Source organism: Suncus etruscus, chromosome 2 (assembly GCF_024139225.1).
Source record: "Suncus etruscus isolate mSunEtr1 chromosome 2, mSunEtr1.pri.cur, whole genome shotgun sequence".
NCBI lineage: Eukaryota > Metazoa > Chordata > Mammalia > Eulipotyphla > Soricidae > Suncus > Suncus etruscus.
The window spans coordinates 19,476,102-19,498,684 of record NC_064849.1 but is presented as its reverse complement, the minus strand read 5'-3'; the positions used below and the strand labels follow the sequence as shown (position 1 = coordinate 19,498,684).

Genomic DNA, 22,583 nt, shown 5'->3' with positions numbered 1-22,583 from the left:
CTTGGGTTGAGCATGTGCCAAGCAAGCATTCTACCTACTGTACTGTACTAGTGTTCCAGCCCAAGAACCTCTCTTTGTGAGGACATGATGTATGTTAAAAGAAAGATCTCCTCTTCCTGTTGCTACTGCAATGATTTGGAATTGTGGTATTTTCTTGGGGTCACACAGTTAAGTAGTGGAGACGGGATCACAAACAGCTGTGCTACAGTGAATGAGCTTGGTATTTGGGCGTGGTATGGCTAGGGCCCAAATCATGACCTTTGTGCCTGCAAGACACATATATACAAAAAAACCCCCACAAAACCCAGCAAACCTCTCCAAACTTCTGAATGGAAACTCAGAACAGGTATTTAGTTTCAGAAAGCCTAGAGGTACCAAAGTGGATTCTACCACTGATTGGTTTTTGAAAAAAAAACTTTTACTTTTTAGGTAGAGTGAATACGCCTGAAAAATAGAAATATTACAGGCCATTGGCTTATCATGAGGATTCACCGAGACGGCTGGAAACTTGGCAAGGCTTGGGGTAAAATGCCCTACAGACAGCAGTTCGTTAATAGGCTAGAGAATTTCCCGGGTCGCTTCCATAGATAGTGGGGAACCAGGGAATGAAGCTTTGTTCAAGGAGGGGTGAATTTTGGGTCCAAGATAATGACGATGATGTGTCCCTGGTGGCGCCTCATTGCATCCCACCCCGCCGGCCTCTCTACACTCGGCTCTTGCATCCAGCCCGGGCTGTGATGCTTATTTTTTCTTGCCACCGTCCGTCCCATTGGCCTTCGCCGCGGAGGCGGAACCTTATTGTGGGCGGAACTCTAGTTGAGCCGCCCGAGGCTTCCTCGGGAGCCGCCCGGGTGACGGCCCGGCGCGGCGGAGGCCGAAAAGCGACGGACTGCGGGCCCATCATGGACGCTTGACAACCTGCGGGCAGGAGCCGGGAGGCCGAGCCAGCGATCCAGAGGACGGAGAGGCCGCGCGAGGACAGGTAGAGGCCCGGTGTGAGGCAGGACCTCGCGGGCTCCGGCGCTCCCGGCTAGGCCGGACTCTCCGGCTCCGCACCCACCGCACCCACCGGGAAAGAGACTCCGGCCATGCCGCCCCGCCCCCGCCCCGGGGAGCGCGCCACCTGCGGCTGTTGGGTCGGGCCGAGGCTTTGCCCCGGGGCACCCCGGAACCCCTGAGTCCTTCCGGGCCCGCACCCCCTGCAGCTGCTCCCTCTGCGGTCCTTCCAGACCATCCTCTCAACTGAGGGGGACCTGTGATCTCTTCCCCCCTTTCCTTCCTCCTGGATCCTCTGTCCACTCCCTTTATTATTGTTATTATTAGTCTCTGGCTTGACCTGCTTGCAAACTTCTTAGGCCCAAAGAGAGGGGATCGATGGTTTTTCTAATACTGGAAAAGAGCTGATTTTTTTTTATTGGGGGGGGGGGTTCTCTGCAGGGAAGTTCTTTGACCAAACTCTTCTTTCTGCAGGACCGCCCCCCCCCCTTTTGGGGCGTGCAAGGGGAGGGCCCATAGGGCACACTCATCAGCGATCAGGGCTCAGATCATTCCTGGCTGTGTTCAATCAGGGGTCCTCAAACTTTTTAAACAGGTGGCCAGTTCACTGTGCCTCAGACCATTGGAGGGTCTGACTATAGTAAAAACAAAACTTATGAACGAATTCTTATGCACACTGCATATATCTTATTTTGCAATGAAGAAACAAAAACAGATACAAATACAATATGTGGCTCGCGGGCCATAGTTTGAGGACCACTGCATGATGGCAGGGATCTAACCCAGGTCCCTCAAATTGTTCTCTCGCTCTGGCCCTACTTGGCCTTTATTTTGCTTCTTTGCCCAATTCTCATCCTTCTCGGAGAAGTACATTTTTTCCCACCTTAGGACCTGTGGAGTAGACAAAAGTGCATGTTCACAATACATGATTGAGGGCACTCCTGTATGTATCTCAGGCCGTGGGGACAGCTCTCCAGCTCTCCCCCCCCCCCATCCCTGCTCTTGTAGTTTTGTTGTATGCTTGAGGCGTTGCATATGCATTCTGAGTTGTGTTTGGTAAAAGGCCACCTGTCAGTAAGGGACCAAATAAAGGGTTTTTTCCTCATGGACTTAACTTAGGCAGCAGGTATTTGAATTTGAATATGTTGCAGCTGATGTTTCAGCCCTTTTCTCAGCTTGAATGACTTCTTTGATTAAATGAGGTCTCTCTTTTTTGTTTCTTTTTATCTCATCTGATTGGAGGGGAGATTCTAATGAAATACTGGAAGCCATAATTGCTTTTGCTAATCTGGGTTGCCTTGCTGCCTTGCCTCTCTGCTTTCTGTATATAGCCAAAAATACCGTTTCTTTTCTTTTCTTTTTTTTGGCCGTGCCCTGGGTGCTCTGGGCTTACTCCTGGCTCTGTATTCAGGAGTTATTCTTTGCAGGGCTCGGGGACCTTTTGGATGCTAAGGATCGAACCCTGGTCAGCCCTATCAACCATGAGCATGGCAAGTGCCCTATCCACTGTTCTATTGCTTTGCCCACAAGATACTGTTTCTCTTGGGGGCTACATTCAGCTGTGCGCAGGGGTTATTCTGGATGTTTGGGGGACTCTGAACAGATACAAAGTCTGTACTCTGTCTATTGCAACTATCTCTCTGACCCAAAGAGATCTATTTCTGGGCTGGAGAGATAGCACAACAGTAGAGTGTTTGCCTTGTATATAGATGGATGGTGGTTCGAATCCCAGCATCCCATCTGGTCCCCATCTCGTCCCCCCATATGGTCCCCCGAGCCTGCCAGGAGCGATTTCTGAACACAGAGCCAGGAGTAACAGCTGAGCGCTGCCAAGTGTGACCCCAAAATAAAAAACCGCAGGGGGAAAAAAAAAAAAAAAGGAGAGCTATTTCTGAACTAGAGTTTGGGTGGATTCCTTTTTTTTTTTTTTTTTGGTGGGGGGGGTGCTACACCCTTCAGTGCTAATAGCTTACTCCTGGCTCTGTGCTCAGGGATCACTCCCAGTGGGGGAACTATCTGGGATACTGGGAGTGAACCTGTGTCTGCTATATGCAAAGCAAGTGCCCTAACTATTGTTCTAACTCTGCCCCCTGATAGAGATGGATTTAAAGCAGGTATTGAGAAACTCCTGGGCCCAGAGAGATAGCACAGCGGTGTTTGCCTTGCAAGCAGCCGATCCAGGACCAAAGGTGGTTGGTTCGAATCCCGGTGTCCCATATGGTCCCCCGTGCCTGCCAGGAGCTATTTCTGAGCAGACAGCCAGGAGTGACCCCTGAGCACTGCCAGGTGTGGCCCAAAAACCAAAAAAAAAAAAAAAAGAGAGAAACTCCTGTGTTAATTGGCTGAGAAGGTACTGTGGTAGCAAGAGGGCCAGGTGGAAGTGAACTCGTTTTTATTCAGTGTGTCTCAAATCTCAGATGAGGACAGAATTCTTTCTACTCCAGATTAAACCTTGTTCACCTCAAAAATTAGTCATTGCATATGAATTCTAGTACTTTTTTGTTTTGTTTTGGGCCACATCTGGTACTTACTTCTGGCCCTGTGCTCAGAAATCACTCTTGGCAGGCTTGGGAAACCATATAGGATGCCTGGGATCAAACCCGGGTTGGTCGTGTGCAAGGCAAATGTCTTACCGCCCATGCTATTGCTCTGGTCCCTTTGGCACATTTTTATATTTAAAGATTCACTCTTTGGGGCCGGAGAGATAGCACAGCGGTGTTTGCCTTGCAAGCAGCCGACCCAGGACCTAGGTGGTTGGTTTGAATCCCGTTGTCCCATATGGTCCCCGTGCCTGCCAGGAGCTATTTCTGAGCAGATAGCCAGGAGTAACTCCTGAGCGCTGCCGGATGTGGCCCAAAAACCAAACAAAAAATAAATAAATAAAATAAGATTCACTCTTCTACCTTCAGTATCTGGGGAATTTACTAAGGTACATCTTGGTTTGCTCATGCTGAATGGTTTTTCTCAGAAATAGCGTGTGTGGGGCTGGAGTGATAGCATAGCGGTTGGGCATTTGCCTTTCACACTGCCAACCTTGGACTGACCGGGGTCAATCTCTGCCATCCCATATTGTCCCCTAAGCCTGCCAGGAGCAATTTCTGAGCACAGAGCCAGGAGTAACCACTGAGCACTGCCGGTGTGGCCCAAAAAGTAAAAAAAAAAAATTTGTGTTTCTTTTATAGATATGCAGTAGGTCAGTGGTCGGCAAGCCATGGCTCGAGAACTGCATGCGGCTCTTTACACTTTTTAATGTGGCTCTTCTGTGTGCCTGGCAGCCGCTCCAGGAGTCAGGACTCTGCTCCTTAGTACTGACAGAGCTAGGCATTAAAAGTATAAAGAGCTGCTTGCCGACCACTGCTAGGTGAATCCATGCACCTTCCACCTTTCAATTCCACCTTTTATTAATCTACAGATAACAGTGCTGGAGCTTAGGTTGAGGGCTGCCCTTCTCCTACCTAGTACCAAGGCAGAGCACTGAACCATGGGGCTTGGTATCTCTGGGAGTAATCACTAGACAGTGAACCAAATTCTAATGTCTGAGGTAGCACTGCTTAAGTGTAGTTCATTGCTAAGGAGAAGGAAGAGTGAATAAAATGCTTTTTCTTTTGACCAGATCTCAAGACCAGAGAATGGCAGGGGAACAGAAACCCTCAAGCAACCTCCTGGAACAGTTTATTCTACTAGCAAAAGGTACCAGTGGTTCAGCGCTCACTGCTCTCATAAGTCAAGTCCTTGAGGCTCCTGGAGTATATGTTTTTGGAGAACTCCTAGAGCTGACCAATGTGCAAGAGGTAAGAGGGTTTCCAAGTAATTCTTTGTTTGGCCTCAAGGTATCTGATTTTCAGGTTACCAATGAATTTCAGTGCTGATGGGTTATGGATTAGGAAGGGGCTGAGAATTGGTGGGCCTAAGGGGGAGAGCAAGGCTGAAGTCCTGGGCTCTGGTCAATATTTCCATGTAATTGTGTGTGTGTGTGTGTGTGTGTATGTGTGTGTGTGTGTATGTGTATGTGTGTGTGTGTATTGCATTTGCTGATCATTTGAAAGAGGGAAAATTCAGTTGACACTGGTAAACTGGAAGAGTCCAACTCAATCTAATTTTTGATCAGTTGTTACTAAGACCTTGTGTGTTGAATAGTTGAATAGTCCTCACCTCTCTCCTTTTCTTCTGATGAAGAGTTTGATATTTATTGGCTGAGTTCATGCTTTCATACTGATTGACTTTGAACACTTTCCCTACTTAGTGATACTTTTGTATTGATAAATGGAAAGGTGTGCTGACCTCTATGGTTGTGATTGTGTACAGGAGTGCTTGGTGGTCACTTCTTTTTTTTTTTTTTTTTTTTTTTCTTTTGTTTTGTTTTGGGTCATACCTGGCGGCAGCACTCGGGTTACTCCTGGCTCTGAGCTCAGAAATCACTCCTGGCAGGCTTGGGTGACCATATGGGATGCCGGGATTTGAACTACCTTCTGTCCTGGTTGGCCACATGTAAGGCAAACACCCTACCACTGTGCTATGCTATCTCTCTGGCCCCTGGTGGAGACCTGAATTGTTCCTGTGGCTTCTGCTATCGGCTTTTTGGTGCTGGTTGACCCTTGTCTGAAGTGACTGACTCTGTTCGGCAGCTACTTTTGTTTTTGTTTTTAGGCCACATCCAGTGATGCTCAGGGTTTACTCCTGGCTCTGCTGGCGATACTCAGGGGGGACGGTATGGGACGCTGGGGATTGAACCTTGGTTGGCCACATTTAAGGGAAGTGCCCTTTCGGTTGTGCTATCTCTCCAGTCCCAATGGGCTTTCTTTTCTTCATGACCACTCAGACTCCTTTTGGCTTTTGGGGCTGCCATACCTGCAGCTTTGTGTTTGACCACCACGGTGCAGGAGTCATGGGCCTTCTTCTTTTGGATTCCTGGACTTGTGCACTTGCTTGTTCTTATTCCTTTGGTCAAGAAATAGCTTTCCTGTGATAGTTGTAGGTTTACAGGCCTAATGTGGGTGCAGAAAGATCCATATCTGTTGTTCACACCTGGATCCTTTCTTTTTTTTCTCTCTTTATTTTTCTTTTTATTTTTTTGGCCTGGACCCTTTCTGCTTTCATGCCTGTCCTCTAGCCTGGCTACATCTTGCCAATTATGAGACCTATCATTCTCACCCTTGTGTCTTGTTTGCAGCCTGATGTTCCATTAGTAAAACCTGAGTTATTAGAGCTAGAAGAGAAAAACCAAAGATAGTTTCAGAAAACTTGGTTCATGAGAAAAATAGATTTCATTTAAAAAAAATTTTGGAGCAGTTTTAAATTTCCTGCAGAAGTGAGACCAAGAGATAGTAGCATGCTCCCTTGCCCTTACACCTGCCCTCTCCTCTACTCCCCCCACATCATTAGCCCCTGCAACAGTGGAACCTCCATGGACATGTCCCCACAAAGAGATAGTTTGCAGTTAGCTTGTCAGTTTTGTGGGTTGGACAAGTGTAGACTGATCCGTATCTAGCCTGTGGCGACATCCCTGATAGTTTCACTGCGTGAAATAACCTCTTGGCTCTGTTTTTTCAGGCTCTCCTCCCCTTTGGTTCCTTTGATTCCTTGACTGCTCCTAGATTGGACTTTCCTACTGGCTGTAGTTAGGATTCTTGTGACATTCAGGCTGGCTTCTTTCCCCTCAGGAAGTTCATTTCATTTTCCTCCAGGTCTTTCCTGATCTTGTAGCTCCTGGTCTATCATCAGCAGAGAGCCAAGAGCAACTGTTCCTTCAGGGCCAGGCAGTGCCTGACTCATCTGCCAGCTGTTGCTGACTGGGAGAGTTGGGAAAGACCTCATTGATCTTGGCTGCAGGCCAGTTTGGAGGTGTTGGATCTGGAGGAAGTAGCCCAGTACTGCAGTTTCATAATGGTCTGAACAGAAAGGGCTAGATCAGACTGACTCTAAAGAAGAAGGTCCTGGCTCAAGGATGCCACAAGTGCTCATTGGAGTACTTTGGTGCCTTTACCCCCTCACTTTGCTCTTTGCTATATGTGTGCTGGGTCAGCTAGTTGCCTTTCATAAATGGGAAATTAGGCATGTGATCCTTGGCGCCTGTTTTATTTATTTTTATTTTTTGGGCCATACCTAGTGGTGTTCAGGGGTTACTCCTGGCAGTTCACTCAGAAATTGCTCCTGGCAGGCGTGGGGATGCCTGGGTCTGTCCTGGGTCAGTTGCATGCAAGGCAAACATCCTACTGCTGTGCTATTGCTCTAGTCCCGGGAGCATGTTTTAAAGGTGATTAAAATGAGGGCCCGGAGAGATAGCACAGCGGTGTTTGCCTTGCAAGCAGCCAATCCAGGACCAAAGGTGGTTGGTTCGAATCCCGGTGTCCCATATGGTCCCCCGTGCCTGCCAGGAGCTATTTCTGAGCAGACAGCCAGGAGTAACCCCTGAGCACCGCCGGGTGTGACCCAAAAACTAAAAAAAAAAACAACTAAAAAAAAAAAAGGTGATTAAAATGAAATCAGGTGACTGGATATTTCCCAAATTCCCCTTGGCTTTCCAGTGTGGTTTCTCCTGAGTTTGATAGGGAGGAATGACTGAAAAACAGCCTGTATGATAGCTGGCAGAGAAGAGCAGAGATGAGGGAGGAGAGGAAAGCAGAGCAGAGTGAGCACTCCTGGGAGGAGGAGTCTTGTTTTTCTTCCACAGTGGCGCTGTGCTGTCCATACAGTGAGGACTAGAAATTTGCAGGGTTTTATTTGGGGCCGTAGGATCCTGTCCTGCCTCACTTCTCTGTGCTGATCTAGCTCTCTCCTAGTATGTGTGTCTTGCTGAAACTAGGGCCTTCCCCTACTCTAACCCTGGGTCCATTTGCAGTTTGCATATCAGTGGTTGATATTACACCATCCAGCTGATGTGAGGATAGGATCGCTAGAGTCTCATTTGAATGTGGGGTGAGCTCAAAGAAAACCTCTTCTGCTTTAATTCTCATTGCTTTTGTGTGTGTGCCTGAGGGAAAAGTGGTTCCTTTTCAGCCTGCTCTGTATCTCAAGCCATGTATCCTGGAGAGAGAATTAAATTTAGTGCTCTAATGATCTTATGTATTTTCTCTACACTCAGAGTGCTGGAAAGGGCCTTAGGGACCAGGTAAGGCAGCTGGGCAGTGCTTGGCTTAGGCCCCAGTTCTGCTGAGCTGCTGCCTAGCCTCTGATCTGGCACTTTATCCTCCTCAGCTTGCAGAAGGAGAAAACGCCGCTTATTTGCAGTTGCTGAACCTGTTTGCCTATGGAACATACCCAGATTACATAGGTGAGTTGGTTATGATCCTCCTGAACCTTGCGTTTTCCTTTTTCCTAACTGTTATTGCTGCTCTTGTTTGTTTGGGGACTAAGCTCAGTACCTCAAGCACATATGGGATACCTTGTACCCTGTGGGTTGCATCTCCTTCCCCAAGGATTATTGTCTTTTTGGGGCCAATAAGATTGGGAATGTAAGCATTGGAGGGGGGTAAAGGATGCTGGACTTTTGGAAAGTTTGGAATTTTGCTGCTTCCTGAATTTCAGTGCTCTCTGTGACTCTTGTGGGGTGATTCCTTTCCCAAGGGTACCATGAGGCTTCATGCTTATGATTGTTCATAAGTATAGTCCTGGTCTATTTTCTTTTCTTTCCTTTTTTTTTTTTTTTTTTTTTTTGTGTGTGTTTGGTTTTTGGGTCACACCCAGCAGTGCCCAGGGTTTACTCCTGGCTCTATGCTTAGAAATCGCCCCTGGCAGGCACAGGGGACTATATGGGATGCTGGGATTCGAACCACCATTCTTCTGCATGAAAGGCAAATGCCTTACCTCCATGCTATCTCTTCGGCCCCTCTTTTCTTTCTTTTAACTTTTTAACTGAATCACTGTGAGATACATTTACAAAGTTGTTGATGATTGAATTTAAGTCATACAGTATTCTTATTACCTATTCACCGGTGCACATTTCTGGCCACCCATCCCCAGTTTCTGTCCTGTGGCCCTCCTACTCCCACCTGCCTCTATGGCCCATTTTACTTCTCTTTCTTTGTTTTTTTTTTTTTTTTGTTTTTTCGGGCCACACCTGTTTGATGCTCAGGGGTTACTCCTGGCTAAGCACTCAGAAATTGCCCCTGGCTTGGGGGGACCATATGGGACACCAGGGGATCGAACCGCGGTCCTTCCTTGGCTAGCACTTGCAAGCACTGTGGTTTACAAGACTGTTATTTAAGGGATATTATGCATATCACTTAACCTCCTTTCAGCACCCAGTTCTTGTCCAGAATGATTGTTTCCAACTATCATTGTCATAGCGTTCCCTTCTTAGAGGGCCCTCACTGTACTGCCTGCACTTCATGACAAGCTTCCTTCTGGTGTATTTTCTTTCTTTCTTTTTTTTTTTTTTTTGTGTGTGGTTTTTGGGTCACATCCGGCAGTGCTCAGGGGTTATTCTGGCTCCAGGCTCAGAAATTGCTTCTGGCAGGCACGGGGGACCATATGGGATGCTGGGATTTGAACCAATGACCTCCTGCAATGAAAGGCAAATGTCTTACCTCCATGCTATCTCTCCAGCCCTGGTGTATTTTCTTGAGGGTGTTTAGAATAGTCGAAGAATTGTGAAATGTCAGAATACCCACCTGTAAAATAATTAAGCATTTTCTTAGAATCTTTTTTTTTTTTTTTTTGGGACATACCCGGCAGTGCTCAGGGGTTACTCCTGGCTATCTGCTCAGAAATAGCTCCTGGCAGACACGGGGGACCATATGGGACTCTGGGATTTGAACCAACCACCTTAGGTCCTGAATCGGCTGCTTGCAAGGCAAACACCGCTGTGCTATCTCTCCGGCCCCTTTAATGAGTCTAATATTTTATTTATTTATTTTTGGTTTTGGGGCCACACCTGGTGGCGGCTCTCAGGGATTACTCCTAGCTCAGTGCTAAGAGATTTCTGGCAGGCTCCTGGCAGGCTCGGAGGACCATATAGGATGATGGGAATCGAACCCAGGTCCATCCCAGGTCAGCCGTGTGCAAGGCAAATGCCTTACCGCTGTGCTCTCACTCCAGCCCCATAAAATAGTTAAGCATTTTAAATCTCAGAATCATCTCACTGTAGAAAAACATTTGGAGTATAGGAGAGTCACAATGGCTTCATTCCCTGATGTCTGCTTCTGCTTTCGATTGTGTAAAGCACTTCAATTATATACACAGTTTTATATCTTGGTTTCTAAGTCTATTTTGTGGACATTTATGCTTTGTTTTGCTTTTGTATTTTTGGTCTGTTTTGGGACTTTTTAGCTCTTACTCTTGGTTGCACTTGGGTGATCATATGTCTGCTGGGTATCAAACTGCGATTGGCTACATTATAAGACAAGCACCTGGGCCCGGAGAGATAGCACAGCAGAGTTTGCCTTGCAAGCAGCCAATCCAGGACCAAAGGTGGTTGGTTCGAATCCCGGTGTCCCATATGGTCCCCCGTGCCTGCCAGGAGCTATTTCTGAGCAGACAGCCAGGAATAACCCCTGAGCACTGCCGGGTGTGGCCCAAAAACCAAAAAAAAAAAAAAAAAAAAGACAAGCACCTAAGTTTCTGTGCTAACACTTTGGTTCGTATAGCTAAAAATAGCTAAAAAAAAAAAAACAAAAACCATCAGTTATTTTAACATTTTGTATTCTAATAATTCATAGTTCACCGAGTGCACTCTATCAGTCATTTGAATTTTAATTCGATCATTAGGAGTTCTCAGAAAGGAGGTGCATTTTCCAAATACAGATTTACCTGCTTTGTACATTTGTTTGTGGATTCCCCAGTCATGTCAGTGGTATGTGTGAGAAGGGACTCGAGTTCCTCACTCAGCTCCCAGCTCCTTCCATCTACATCTCCTTTCACTCTGTTGTGTGCACATGGACAGTTTTCCCTCAGCATGTCCTCTGAAGAGGCAGTGTCACATGCACACTGGATTGTGACTCCACTTTTTGCACGTGTTTTGAGTAACCTTTGGTAGTTTGGTTTCCTCCTCTGTAGATTGGGAGGAATAACAGAGGCCCAACACCTTACCGTACTCCCAGGCTAGCTATTTCAGAGTTTAGAATTTAGGGAACTTGAACAAGGTAACATAAATTCTGTGGTGTGTAATACCTGCAAGGCAATGTGCCATTCCTGTAGCTGGAATTTGCAGGAAAATGTGTGATTATTCACAATCATGAGAATTAGAGAACTTGCCTCTGTCCACAGCCACCAGATGATCTTGGCACCAGTTCAAGGGAACAAATCGGTTGGGATTTACCGTGGAATACTGAAAAATTTGGTTAAGGACCTAAAGACTTTGGTGTCTGGGTTCCTGATTGCTGTGAGGACTGCTGGGTGTATGTGTGCATTCGCACATGCTTATGTGTGTGTATGTGTGTGTGTGTCTATAGGTGTACATTTGTGTTCATATGTGCTGGTGCTGTCTTTGCCTGCCCTGAACAAGTTGTCCTTGTGACTGCAGCCATTCCTGGAAGAACAGACTTTGTTCTCCCTTGTTCTCTTTCATTATTTGTGTCTTCTGGAACTTGTGTCCTTTTTTTTTGTTTGTTTGTTTGTTTTGGGAGGTTTTTGGGTCACACCCTGCAGCACTCAGGGGTTACTCCTGGTTCTATGCTCAGAATAGCTCCATATGGAATGCGATTCGAACCACTGTCCTTCTGCATACAAGGCAGATGCCCTACCTCCATGCTATCTCTCCGGCCCCATGGAACTTGTGTCTTGTATTTGTCAACATCTGACACACTGATTGTTAAACTAAGGCACAACTTGGGCCATTGAATTGCGCCAGCTCAAATGGTGGGCAAGGTCCCTTTTGCCCAGACAAGGTTCTCCAGAATCACTGTGACAGTGCCTGGCACGAGATTGGGGTTCAGTGAAGGCAGGTTTTGCTGGATGGAATGTCATCAAGGATATGAATGGTGGCCACTAAGGCCAGCGTCCCTTTGTGCCTCTAGGCCTGGCTGGTCAGAAGCTCGAGTGCTGTGTAGTGACTCCATCTCCAGAAGCTTCCTGAGAGCAAGCTTTTTGGGAGTGCATCCACTCGAGATGGGGCAGCCACTCAGTGGGTGATTGGGGGAGGGGGAGTCTCTGCTCATTCCCCAAAGAAATCCTAATTTGTGTGTGGTTTTGGTTTTTTTGGTGGGTGGGACTGAGCAGCCAACAAGGAGAGCCTTCCCGAACTGAGCACAGCCCAGCAGAACAAGCTGAAACACCTGACCATCGTGAGTTTGGCTTCAAGAATGAAGGTACAGTGCCCAGACCCGACCATCCTCTCACTTCCAGTCACTTCAGATGCATGCATCATCATTTTCTTGGCAAAGGAAAAGAAAAGGCCACACCAGTCCATGGTGTAGAGAGTTTCTTACCATGCCTGGGGTAGGGGTGAGTCAACAGATCTCAGTCCTGATGTGTATGGAAAGAAGACTGCTCTTAAATTTTTTATTAAGATTTTTTGGGGGGTACTCCCCATTGTTTTTTCTGAGCTGCTCTGGGCACTGTTTCTACATGGCAGTGTAGAGGGCAGAGGTTAGGCCCCATGTTGTGTTGTTGAGTTCCAGGAGCATTGGGGATTTCAGGGCAATGAGGAGCATGTGCTGTCCAGGGATTGGGGCTCAGAGCCTCACTGCATGAGGCATGTCCTTCTGCAGCTTCTCCCTGGCCCAGAAGACTTTTTTTTGGGGGGTCATGCACTGATGCTCGGAATTACTCCTGGTGGTGTCTGGGGATCATATGGGATGCCAGGGATTGAAGCAGGGTCAGCCACATGTAAGTCAGATGCCCTATTCACTGTACTATCACTCAGGCCCCAGACTATTTTTTAAAGATAGTTTCCTGTGCATTGTGCTGCTTAATGCCTGAGAACAGAAAGGTAGGTGCTGCTTTCCCCGGGGGGGAGGGGGGGGGCCGATTTTTAAGGTTAGTTATACTGCCCAGAGTGTGTGCTCTGTAACATTTAGTGAGACAGTTATCTACTGGAGCATGGAGAGCTCTGCTCACTTGGTTTAGAAATCTGCAGCCAGTTGCTCAGAGACAATTACAAAGAGTTTAGATTGTGTTAATTTATAGTTAATTGGGAATCTTTGTCTTGCTCTTCAGAGATATCTATTTGTTCATGGATGGCTATCTCAAGTTGCTGAAATCTTTTCTCCTGGTCTAATCACAGGTTTCTAATTCTCATTTAGGTGTTTAGGTGTGAAGGCATTTAGGGTGAAGGCCTATTTTATTATGACATGAGGAACTGGCCTTTTTGTATTGTCCTGATCCTGTTCAGCTGTTATCAGGAGTAGAAGCCCCTTTTCCTTCACATCCTGAGCCTGCCATATTAGCCGGCAGTGATCCCTGGATCTTACGTTATAGGTACATCCTCTGGGAATCTTTGCTATTTCGCTCTACTCTGTGGGCACATCTTCCTCCTGTTTATGCCTGCAAATTTGGTTATTTTTGTTTGTGTGGTTTTTAGTATTTTAAGGGGTACACCTAAGGGGTTTCTCCTGGCTCTGCACTCAGAATTTGTTCCTGGTGGGCTCAAAGGACCATTTGGGATGCTGAAGATTGCACTAGCTCAGTGGTGGGAGCCCTTTCAAGGTTCCCCTTGCCCAGCCAAGATTCTCTGGAATCACTGTGACAGTGCCTGGCACAAGACTGGGGTTCAATGAAGACAGGTTTTGCTGGATGGAATGTCATCAAGTGTGTGAATGGTGGCCACTAAGGCCAGCGTCCCTTTGTACCTCTAGGCCTGGCTGGTCAGAAGCCCAAGTGCTCTGTGTAGTGGCTCCATTTCCAGAAGCTTCATGAGAGCATGTTTTTTGGGAGCGCATCCACTCGAGTTGGGGCAGGTCCCAGGTCATTCCCAGGTTGGCCACATGCAAGGCAAACTCCCTAGAGCTATGCTATCACTCCAGCCCCTCTCTGGCCTCTATTTCTGTAGAGTTGGGAGCTATGTAAATTTCCAGCACAGTAGGGACACATGAGGGGATTTTCAGAAAACTGGATGTTTAAATAGTCACTTGCCTTGGACAAATACAAGGTGTTGGCTCTACCCAATATTGTTGAGCATTGGCTTGGTTGTCAGAGGACAGAAACTACCAAATGACCTCTGAGCTGGCAGTGCCACCCGCTGCCTGTAGGGGACTGTGTTCCCAACAGCATTTGCTCCTTTGCTGACTGGCCAGTTTTTTCAGTATCTGAGATGGCTGAAGGTTATGCTGAGCTGATATTTGAGACCGTCTCTAAACTTTCATAAGGTGGCAGAGTGGCATTTCCATTTCTGTAAAGAGTTCAGAGTTTCTAGGAACATGCTTCAAGATTGAGGGCTGGATGAAGTCCAGAGGCAGAGAGAGAACTAGGGAGAATTCATGCCCAGCTGCTGTGGGTCTCTCAGCTTCTTCTTACCTCTTTTTTTTTAAAACTTTATTTATGGATTGATTGATTCATTGATTGATTGGTTTCTAGGCCACACCCAGCAGAGTTCAGAGGTCCTCTTGGCTCTGCACTCAGAAATCGTCCCTGGCAGGCTGGGGGACCACATGGGATGCTGGGAATTGAACTGGGTCCCTCCTGGGTCAGCCGCATTTAAAGCAAATGCCCTACTGCTGGGTGCTATCTCTTCGGCCCCATGAACCACATCTTGTGGCCAGAAGTTTTCCTTTTGGCCTCCAGGCCATATTTCCAAAGCCCTGAGGCAGCCATGTTTACTCTAGTGCTCATCCATGATTGTGATATATAGCATGTGCCTTCTCTACAGTGTATTCCATACTCTGTGCTGCTGAAGGACCTGGAGATGCGGAATCTCCGGGAACTAGAGGACCTCATCATTGAAGCCGTCTACACCGACATCATCCAGGGCAAGTTGGATCAGCGAAATCAGCTGCTCGAAGTGGATTTCTGCATTGGCCGTGATATCCGAAAGAAGGATATCAATAATATTGTCAAGACCTTGCATGAATGGTGAGGTTGCTGGGAAGGGAGACTTGCATGCCTTTTGGGCCTCACTTGTCAGAAATGTCAGAAATCCCAGTATCTGCCTGGGATCTGGGGCTTTAGGACAGAGAGCAGGACTGTACTGGCACCTAATGCCCCAGTGGGACATATTCTGGTATTCGCAGTTGGCTTAAAGGTGCCCAGGGTGAAGTGGTGCAGGGAGATACCAAGCAGGTTCAGGAGTTACTCTTGGCTCTATGCTCAGAAATGCTCCTGCAGGCTCAGGGGACCATATGGGATACCGGGATTCGAACCACCAACCTTCTGCATGCAAGGCAAATGCCTTACTTTCATGCTATCTCTCCGGCCCCCCACATACAGTTTTGATCATCTCCAGAGCTCAGTGCTGAGAAGATGGGTCCAGGCTTTGTGACAAAGGAGTAGGTTATTGTTCTTTTATTTTTCAAAGAGCCAGAGCTGAAACCTAGGGCCTTACACACATGAGCCAAGGGCTCTATCTCCAGCCCGGGTTCCACCCTACCCTCCATGGTCAGACTCCAGAGGACAAGGACTGAGTTTTTCTATGTTGGAACACAGATATGCACAGAATTGTTAGGACTGTGCTGTGGCATGTGAAGAAGGACATCCTTGGGGCCGGAGAGATAGCACGGAGGTAAGGCATTTGCCTTGCATACAGAAGGATGGTGGTTTGAATCCTGGCATCCCATATGGTCCCCCGAGCCTGCCAGGAGCAATTTCTGAGCATAGAGCCAAGAGTAACCCCTGAGTGATGCCAGGTGTGAGCCTACCCCGCCCCCCTAAAAAGGGACATCCTTGCCTGCTCTGACTTAATGGGCTCTGGTGCCTGCAGAATTGGTTGAGTAGATCCTCTGTAGCAATTCCAAGCTGTGGGCTACCTGCCATAGAGGAGTGGAATGACCCTTTCTGGCCAGGTGGCTAACTGGAGAGGTTTGAGAAGAAAGTGGGACAGAAGGTGGCAAGAACTGTGTTCTGGGCAGGTGCCGTGTAGTGAGGCAATGCAGAAAGCCGGCCAAGCAACACTCTAAAGGACAGCAAGCATGGTCAAAAGATGTAGCATGGACCAATAAGAACAATAGGAAGTGGTCTGCAAAAGCTCTGTGCCCTGCCCTCTACTGTTGTCTCCATGACCTGGGGTTGCATCTCTACCACTGATCCCTCACTGAGCCTTCAGTTCTTGGCTGTCCTGCTTTGTTTTTGAGAGGGCTGACAGTTTGCAGGCCCTGCCGACTTCACTAGAGGCCCCGTGGTCCCATCCTAGGGTACTGCCTGATAGTCTTAAGTTGCTCTGTAGTCATCAGAGTCACTAAAACACTCAGATTGCAGAGAGGAAGTTCCGTGGGTCTGGCAGAATTTTCCTGTGGATGACTTTAGTGGGCACCATGGATATCCATGGGACTCTTCTTTCTGCTTTTTCTTTCGTTGTTAAATGTTTCAAAATGAATGGAAAAGTGAAATAATTCAGGTGTGTGGCACTAGGAAGTAAGGAACTTCTCAGAGACAGGACAGTCTCTGAAGTCTTATGATTTTTGGATATGTTTTTCTGTTGCAAAGGGGATTCATCTAGGCCTCTTCTCAACTTATTTTGGGGAACCTCACTGGGATGGACAATCTAGTGGTATATCAGGAACAGGCCCCACCATGCCCCCTTCCCATGTTTGTCTCAATGTGCTGGGGGTTGGGGGTTTCTGGGTAGTCCTAGCCGGCATCAGGCAGGAGCATCACAGAGGCTGGAGCAGTACCCTAGGGCTCTGCAACTAAGGCCACTCTTTCCTCCTTAGGTGCGACGGCTGTGAGGCTGTCCTGTTGGGCATTGAGCAGCAAGTCTTGCGAGCCAACCAGTACAAGGAGAGCCACAGCCGAACTCAACAACAGGTGGAGGCAGAGGTAGGAGAGATTTCTCTGCAGCATGAATAGCTGAGATGGCATTGCTCCAGATAGGCCCTGTGCGGGTCTTGGAAGCCCGGTACCAGATCTGCTCTGCTCCCTACATCCAGGCCCTCGCTGCCCCCCCCAGAACCAGATCCACTCCTCCCCTTGAATCAGGTTCATCCTGACCCCCAGATCCAGATTCATTCTGCTCCTCAAGAGCCAGACCCACTCGGTTCCCCAGAATCAGGTCATCTGCACCCCATCAAGAGTAAGCCCTAAATGCCACCAGGTGTGCAATTGAGAGAGGAAAGGAAGCATGACCACAACTGAGTGCCTTTGGTGAATGCACGATCCACTACTAAGCATGGGGGTACAGGAGGAGGAAGCACTGGGGTGCAGGGGAGAAAGCCTTGGAGTAGGAATACCAGAGCAGAAAGATGGCTCAAAAGCTAGAGCATACGTTTCATATGCAGGAGGCTCCAATCTGATCCCAGGGCCACAGTCCCCAGCACTGCAGAGAGAGACCCTCCCCAAGTTTGGGCTGGAAGTAGCCCCTGACTACTGCCAGATAAGGTTCAAAAGCAGAGAGAGATTACAGTACAACTCGTAACTCCACCTGGGCATTTAACTCCCTAAATCGACAACGCTACCCCCGCCTGCTACTACTTCCATCCCTTCCTTCCTTTTTTGCATACACACTACATGGTAGGATGGCTTCTGGGGGCCTTATCTCAGCCATGTCAAGCCTGCCTCCTCGGCTGCAGTTCCTCCCACCAGATTCCCACTCAGTCACTTAGGCTCATGCATGTTCTGGTTCCAGTGTGTGCCAGGAGACACTGTGTACTTCTCAGAGTTCCCCTGCACCCTTTGTGCTCATACACCCGGTGGTGGGAACCAGAAGTAGCCAAGGTGGTGCTGTCATAGCTGCTGCAGGCATTTCAGCATGCTCTGCACATGTGGTGACATGTGTCCCTTCATACTTCCAAGGCAGGACTGCTCAGTCCAGGGTGTCCCTGAGGCCCCAAGAGGAACTTGGCTGGACTAGTTTGAGGTGACAGATACGTGTGGGGCACAGGGGAGGCCAAGTCAATACCATGTCTATTGATTTGGGGCCAGGCCTGTGCCCCCCCCTCCCCCTGCATGCGGGCCTGGATTAGAGTTTTGGTATTTCCAAGAAGAGCTTTTATATTTATTTTTGTCAGGGTGTTTTGTTGTTACATTTTTGGGGCCACACCCAGTGGTGCTCATGCCTGTGCCTGGGGATCTGTGCACTTGACCCATTGGGCTAGGTCTGCTGCAAGGAAGCCATCAAGGGCTGATGCCCAGGTGGTTGCTGGTCTGGTGACAAGCAGCTGGGCTAGCTTTTCTTTCACCTTAGCAGTGGGGTCACTGAGACATGGTCCCCAGGAACATGTGCTGTGGACTTGCTTTCCAGAACCCTGGGATTAGAATAATTGTTTAGGGACTGGCTGAATAGGTTTTCCTTAGTCATGTAGGGGCTCTCAGACCTTGTTAAATGATTTAGGGATTGAACTCTGGACCTAAAACAGGCAGGGCAGGTACTTTGTCACTCAGCTACATTCCTGACTTCAAAAGCATATAAAATAGAAAAAAAGAGGGGGCCGGGCGGTGGCGCTGGAGGTAAGGTGCCTGCCTTGCCTGCGCTAGCCTAGGACGGACCGCGGTTCGATCCCCCGGCGTCCCATATGGTCCCCCAAGCCAGGAGCAACTTCTGAGCACATAGCCAGGAGTAACCCCTGAGCATTACCGGGTGTGGCCCAAAAACCAAAAAAAAAAAAAAAAAATAGAAAAAAAGAGAAAACAAACACTAGGGATCAGAGACTTGGTAAAGAGACAGGACGAGAGCTCTGTGTGCACCTGAGGACTGCTGGGAAGCCCAGGTCTGCTGCAACAATCTTTGTGTTGGGGTCAGCTTGGTGCATCCTTGGACCCAGCCTTGCCTGCTCCTGGCAGACAAGCCAGCCAGATTCAGAGTCCAGGCGTGGGGTGTGTGTGTCTTTTTCATTTGGGTGGTTCTTTGAGATGCCCCTCATGAGTGAACCAAGACTCCTTCATGCAAAGCTCATGATCCTTCCCTTGCCAGCTCAGTCCTAAGGTTTTTGATTTTGGGCACAGCCTGTGATGCTCCCAAATCTGCACTCAGAAATTGCTCTTTGGGACCTTGAGGACCATATAGGATACCAGGGATTGAAGCCGTGTGCAAGGCAAATGCTCTACTCACTGTACAATTCCTCCCCTCCTGCTTTAAAAGGAGTGTCTGTGTGAAACAGTTTGAAAGACCAGCTCCTTGTTCAGTATGTGAAACTGTAGCCACCTGTCTTCTTCGAACTGTGGAGATCATTTTCCTTCCACTGTTGGTTCACTAAACACTCACTAATTGAATTCTGTTGTAGGGGACAGACTGAGGTGAATTAGACAAGAAGCTCTGGTTTCCGATTCTGGTAGTGCAGCTGATGGCCAGGGTTGGGAGACAGCCTGGGGGCTGTTGGGGCAGGGAGGAAACAGTGCCAAGGAATAAGTGAGACACACTCCAGAGGAGAACGCAGAGCCCAAGACTCCCCATCTGCTGAAAGAGACCTGCCCTGCTGTTTCCCCTCCATCTCTGGACTGCAGCTGGCTTCCTCCTGATTGTGCCCAGGCACCATTAGTGCTGCCCTCGGCTACTTCATGCCCTGCGTAGCCTCATCAGCAGCCCCTCCTCATCCAGATGTCTGGAGATCCTCTCAGACTTTGGTTTTGCCAGAGATTCTTGCAGCTCCCCTCACTAGCTCTTGACTCAGATGAGAACTGGCAGTGGCATGGTTTGGTTCCAGACACATTGCCTCTGTCTTCCTCCAGGTAACCAACATCAAGAAGACTCTCAAAGCCACTGCGTCATCCTCAGCCCAGGAGATGGAGCAGCAGCTGGCTGAGCGCGAGTGTCCTCCTCATGCTGAGCAGAGGCAGCCCACCAAGAAGATGTCCAAAGTGAAAGGGCTGGTGTCCAGCCGCCACTAGGGCTGGCAGGGGCAGCTGGCGCTCACCAGGCCAGGGCCAGGTGGGGAGGGCCCCTAGCTCTCTGCACCATCAGTGAGTTCCAGACCTGCCCAGCCCCTCCCCAGCACCTCCTACCCAGTTGGTACTGTTCCAGAAGAACCGTTAAACCCCCCCTCCACCCCCTAGTTGTTCCTTCAGACTCAGGGGCTCCACTCATGCCACCCCACAGGGTCAGACACTGCCCAGCTTACCTCCAGGAGCTCCTGTCTCTGTTAAGGGTTGGCCTCCCTTCCTGGTTTTTCTTTTGCTCGTGTCATTTTGTCAGGCTGGTCACCAGCCCCAGCGGGGAGGGGCATTCCACAGTGCTGGGGTAGTGATCTCAGCCAGCCCACCCCACCTGCTCTTTCCCTCCTGCCTCATCCTTGTTGGCAGCTCTGAGCAGACCACAAGGGGTACCCTACTGGCCATGTTTACTATACTCCCCCTCGCACTAGCCTCTGGCGCCGGCAGGGGGCTCTGGGAGCCTGTGTTTCCCGGCCTGATGATCCTGGTAGTCTCTGCTGCCTGCTTTGCTCAGGTGGGCAGGAAGGCTTCCGCTGCCCTGAAATTTTTCATTTTTATGGCTGCACCCAGCCCCCCCCAAAAGGAGAGCCTGTTGCTGCTTCAGTTCCCTTTCATCTACCATCCCTGCTGACGGCCCAAGCCCTGAAGACAGATAGTGTCCCGACCAGAGACATGGACTTGCAAGCTTTTTTGGACTCGAACAGTTTCAGGTTATATTTGAAAAATTTTTTTTTGTACAGGTTCTGATTCTAATACATTTCCACATGCTTTTTTCCCCTTGTGTCAATATTTGTTATCGGCGTGTTGCCAGCTTTTCCGCCTGGGGAAAGTGGTGTGTGTGTGTGTCTGGGACTTGGGGGTCTTTTTGCTTCTTGTTTAAAGGGGAGGTGAAAGGCCTGGACTGCTAATAAAGGCCCTTGAGGGGAAAAGCACATTTTAGAACAAAAAAATAAAATGTGTAGCTGTGCTGTACGTGCTGTACATGGAGTGTGGGTGTGGAGCGGGTGGATCTGGCGCCCTGGGCTGAGGCGTCTTCAGGGCAGGCTTCAGGGCCTGATCTGTTTTCATGTTCCACTCCAGTAGGAGTCTGTGTCCCTGATGGCTTCGAGGGACCCAACTCACCACTGCCTCTCTTTCCTACCCACTGGGGGACCATAGCCTCCTTCAGGACAGCCCCTGCTCTCATGGTTCCCTGTTACTGCCTGGCTAGCTGGGTGGCAGCAGGGAACTGTGTGAACCTGCCGAGGGATCCTCATGCTATGAAGCTCTTGGGACTGAGGCTGGGCCTTGCCTTCCCTCCTCTGGCAGCCACACAATCTGAAACCCCTTACAGTCCTCAAGTCTGGCCTGTCTGGGGCTAGCATGGAGGTTACACCACCCTGGGCCAGGCTGCTCTTAGTTGGGTTCCAGGTCCTAGATGCCCACAACCAAGCGACAGGATTCTTCCCCACTTCTGAGTCCTCAGAAACAGGGTGAGGAGCAAAGGTGCTGGACTTGGTGCACTGTTAGGTGCTGAAACTCTTAAACTCTGACAGTTCTGCCACTCTCACCAGCTACTTGCAGACGTCTGTGCCCTGGAAGGCTGGACCCCAATGGGCCATCTCCTGCTGCTGCTTATAGCAGCAAGGGGGCCTGGTTCTTCTTGTGAAATAGTCTGGCAGGGGAGCACTTCCTGTTTCCTGAACCTGTGGAACGGGGTTGAGGTGTTTTGGCTGCAGGAAGGGGAGAGGCCCCCGTGGGCCGTGACTACTCTTCTCAAGAGCAGCCGTGTCCCTCCCCAGGTGGTTGGTCATGTTGGGAGTCACATTTGTGTCACTGACTCGCTCCCCTCTAGTATCAGGACAGAATAGAGACCTTTCAGCTCCAAAGTGAAAGGGCTGGCAGGGGCAGGTGGGGAGGGCCCCTAGCTCTTTGCACCATCAGTGAGTTCCAGACTTGCCCAGCCCCTCCCCAGCACCTCCTGCCCAGTTGCTACTGTTCCAGAAGAACCGTTAAACCCCCCTTCACCCCCTAGTTGGGCCTTGTAAGCTGACTGATACCTTTCCAACCCCAGGTGCTCCTTCCTCCCTAACCACCTTCGAGGAGGCAGCTGTCCTCCATCCCTTCCCTGCCAGTGTGGGGCCTGCTGCAGACTCATCAGCAACTGGCAGAGTCCCTCAGAAGTCCCAGTATCAGGATTGGAGAAACCCTTCCTGCTAAGACACAGGTAATCTCAGGTCACCCTAAGTTATTGGAGTACATTCAGGCAGCACCATGCCCATTTGCTCCTCTTAGAACATCCAAGCAGGGCTGGGGTGGTCCAAAGCCACTAGGGGGACAGCTCGATGCTTGAGCCTGGCAGCTGTTTAGTCACGGTGGGGTGATGGGCCAGGGCCCTGTAGGTGATGTGCAAGGTGGGGAGGCACATCTGTGTGTCCCCATACAGAGTATACCCCTACTCCCCATCTTAGTTTTCCAAAGGTCTCTCTATCCCTCTTTGAAACCTGAGACTGGAGCCAACATGAGAGCAGATAGGAATGAATGCCCACTGCAAAGTCCTGTCCCCCAAATCCCTTCAAACAGCCCGTACAAGACACTACCTAGGAGGCAGCTTGCTGTGGGCAACATCAGTCACCGAGTAGGGTAGGGTAGAGTAGGGTAGAGAGGAGGGTCTAAGTTTTGAAATGGCTGTTGGGTTGACTTTTGGAAGAGGGAGCAGA

At 49.2% G+C, this 22,583-nt stretch overlaps 1 protein-coding gene across 2 annotated transcripts; it reads left to right on the top strand.

The window, feature by feature from the left end:
* The first annotated feature begins 756 nt into the window (after positions 1-756).
* COPS7B (COP9 signalosome subunit 7B) lies at positions 757-21,907 on the top strand. 2 transcript variants are annotated; one of them, XR_007492893.1, is made up of 8 exons: positions 757-982; positions 4,610-4,787; positions 8,191-8,266; positions 12,151-12,239; positions 14,738-14,940; positions 16,734-16,839; positions 19,684-19,949; positions 21,842-21,907. XR_007492893.1 is itself a non-coding variant. In XM_049769329.1 (7 exons), the coding sequence occupies exons 2-7, from the start codon at positions 4,626-4,628 to the stop codon at positions 19,840-19,842; spliced, it is 795 nt and encodes a 264-aa protein (XP_049625286.1). In that variant the 5' UTR covers positions 757-982; positions 4,610-4,625; the 3' UTR covers positions 19,843-20,446. The 2 variants fall into 2 exon arrangements, 1 of the variants encoding a protein (XP_049625286.1); XM_049769329.1 differs by lacking the exon at positions 21,842-21,907 and having other exon boundaries at positions 19,684-20,446.
* Positions 21,908-22,583: the final 676 nt, after the last annotated feature.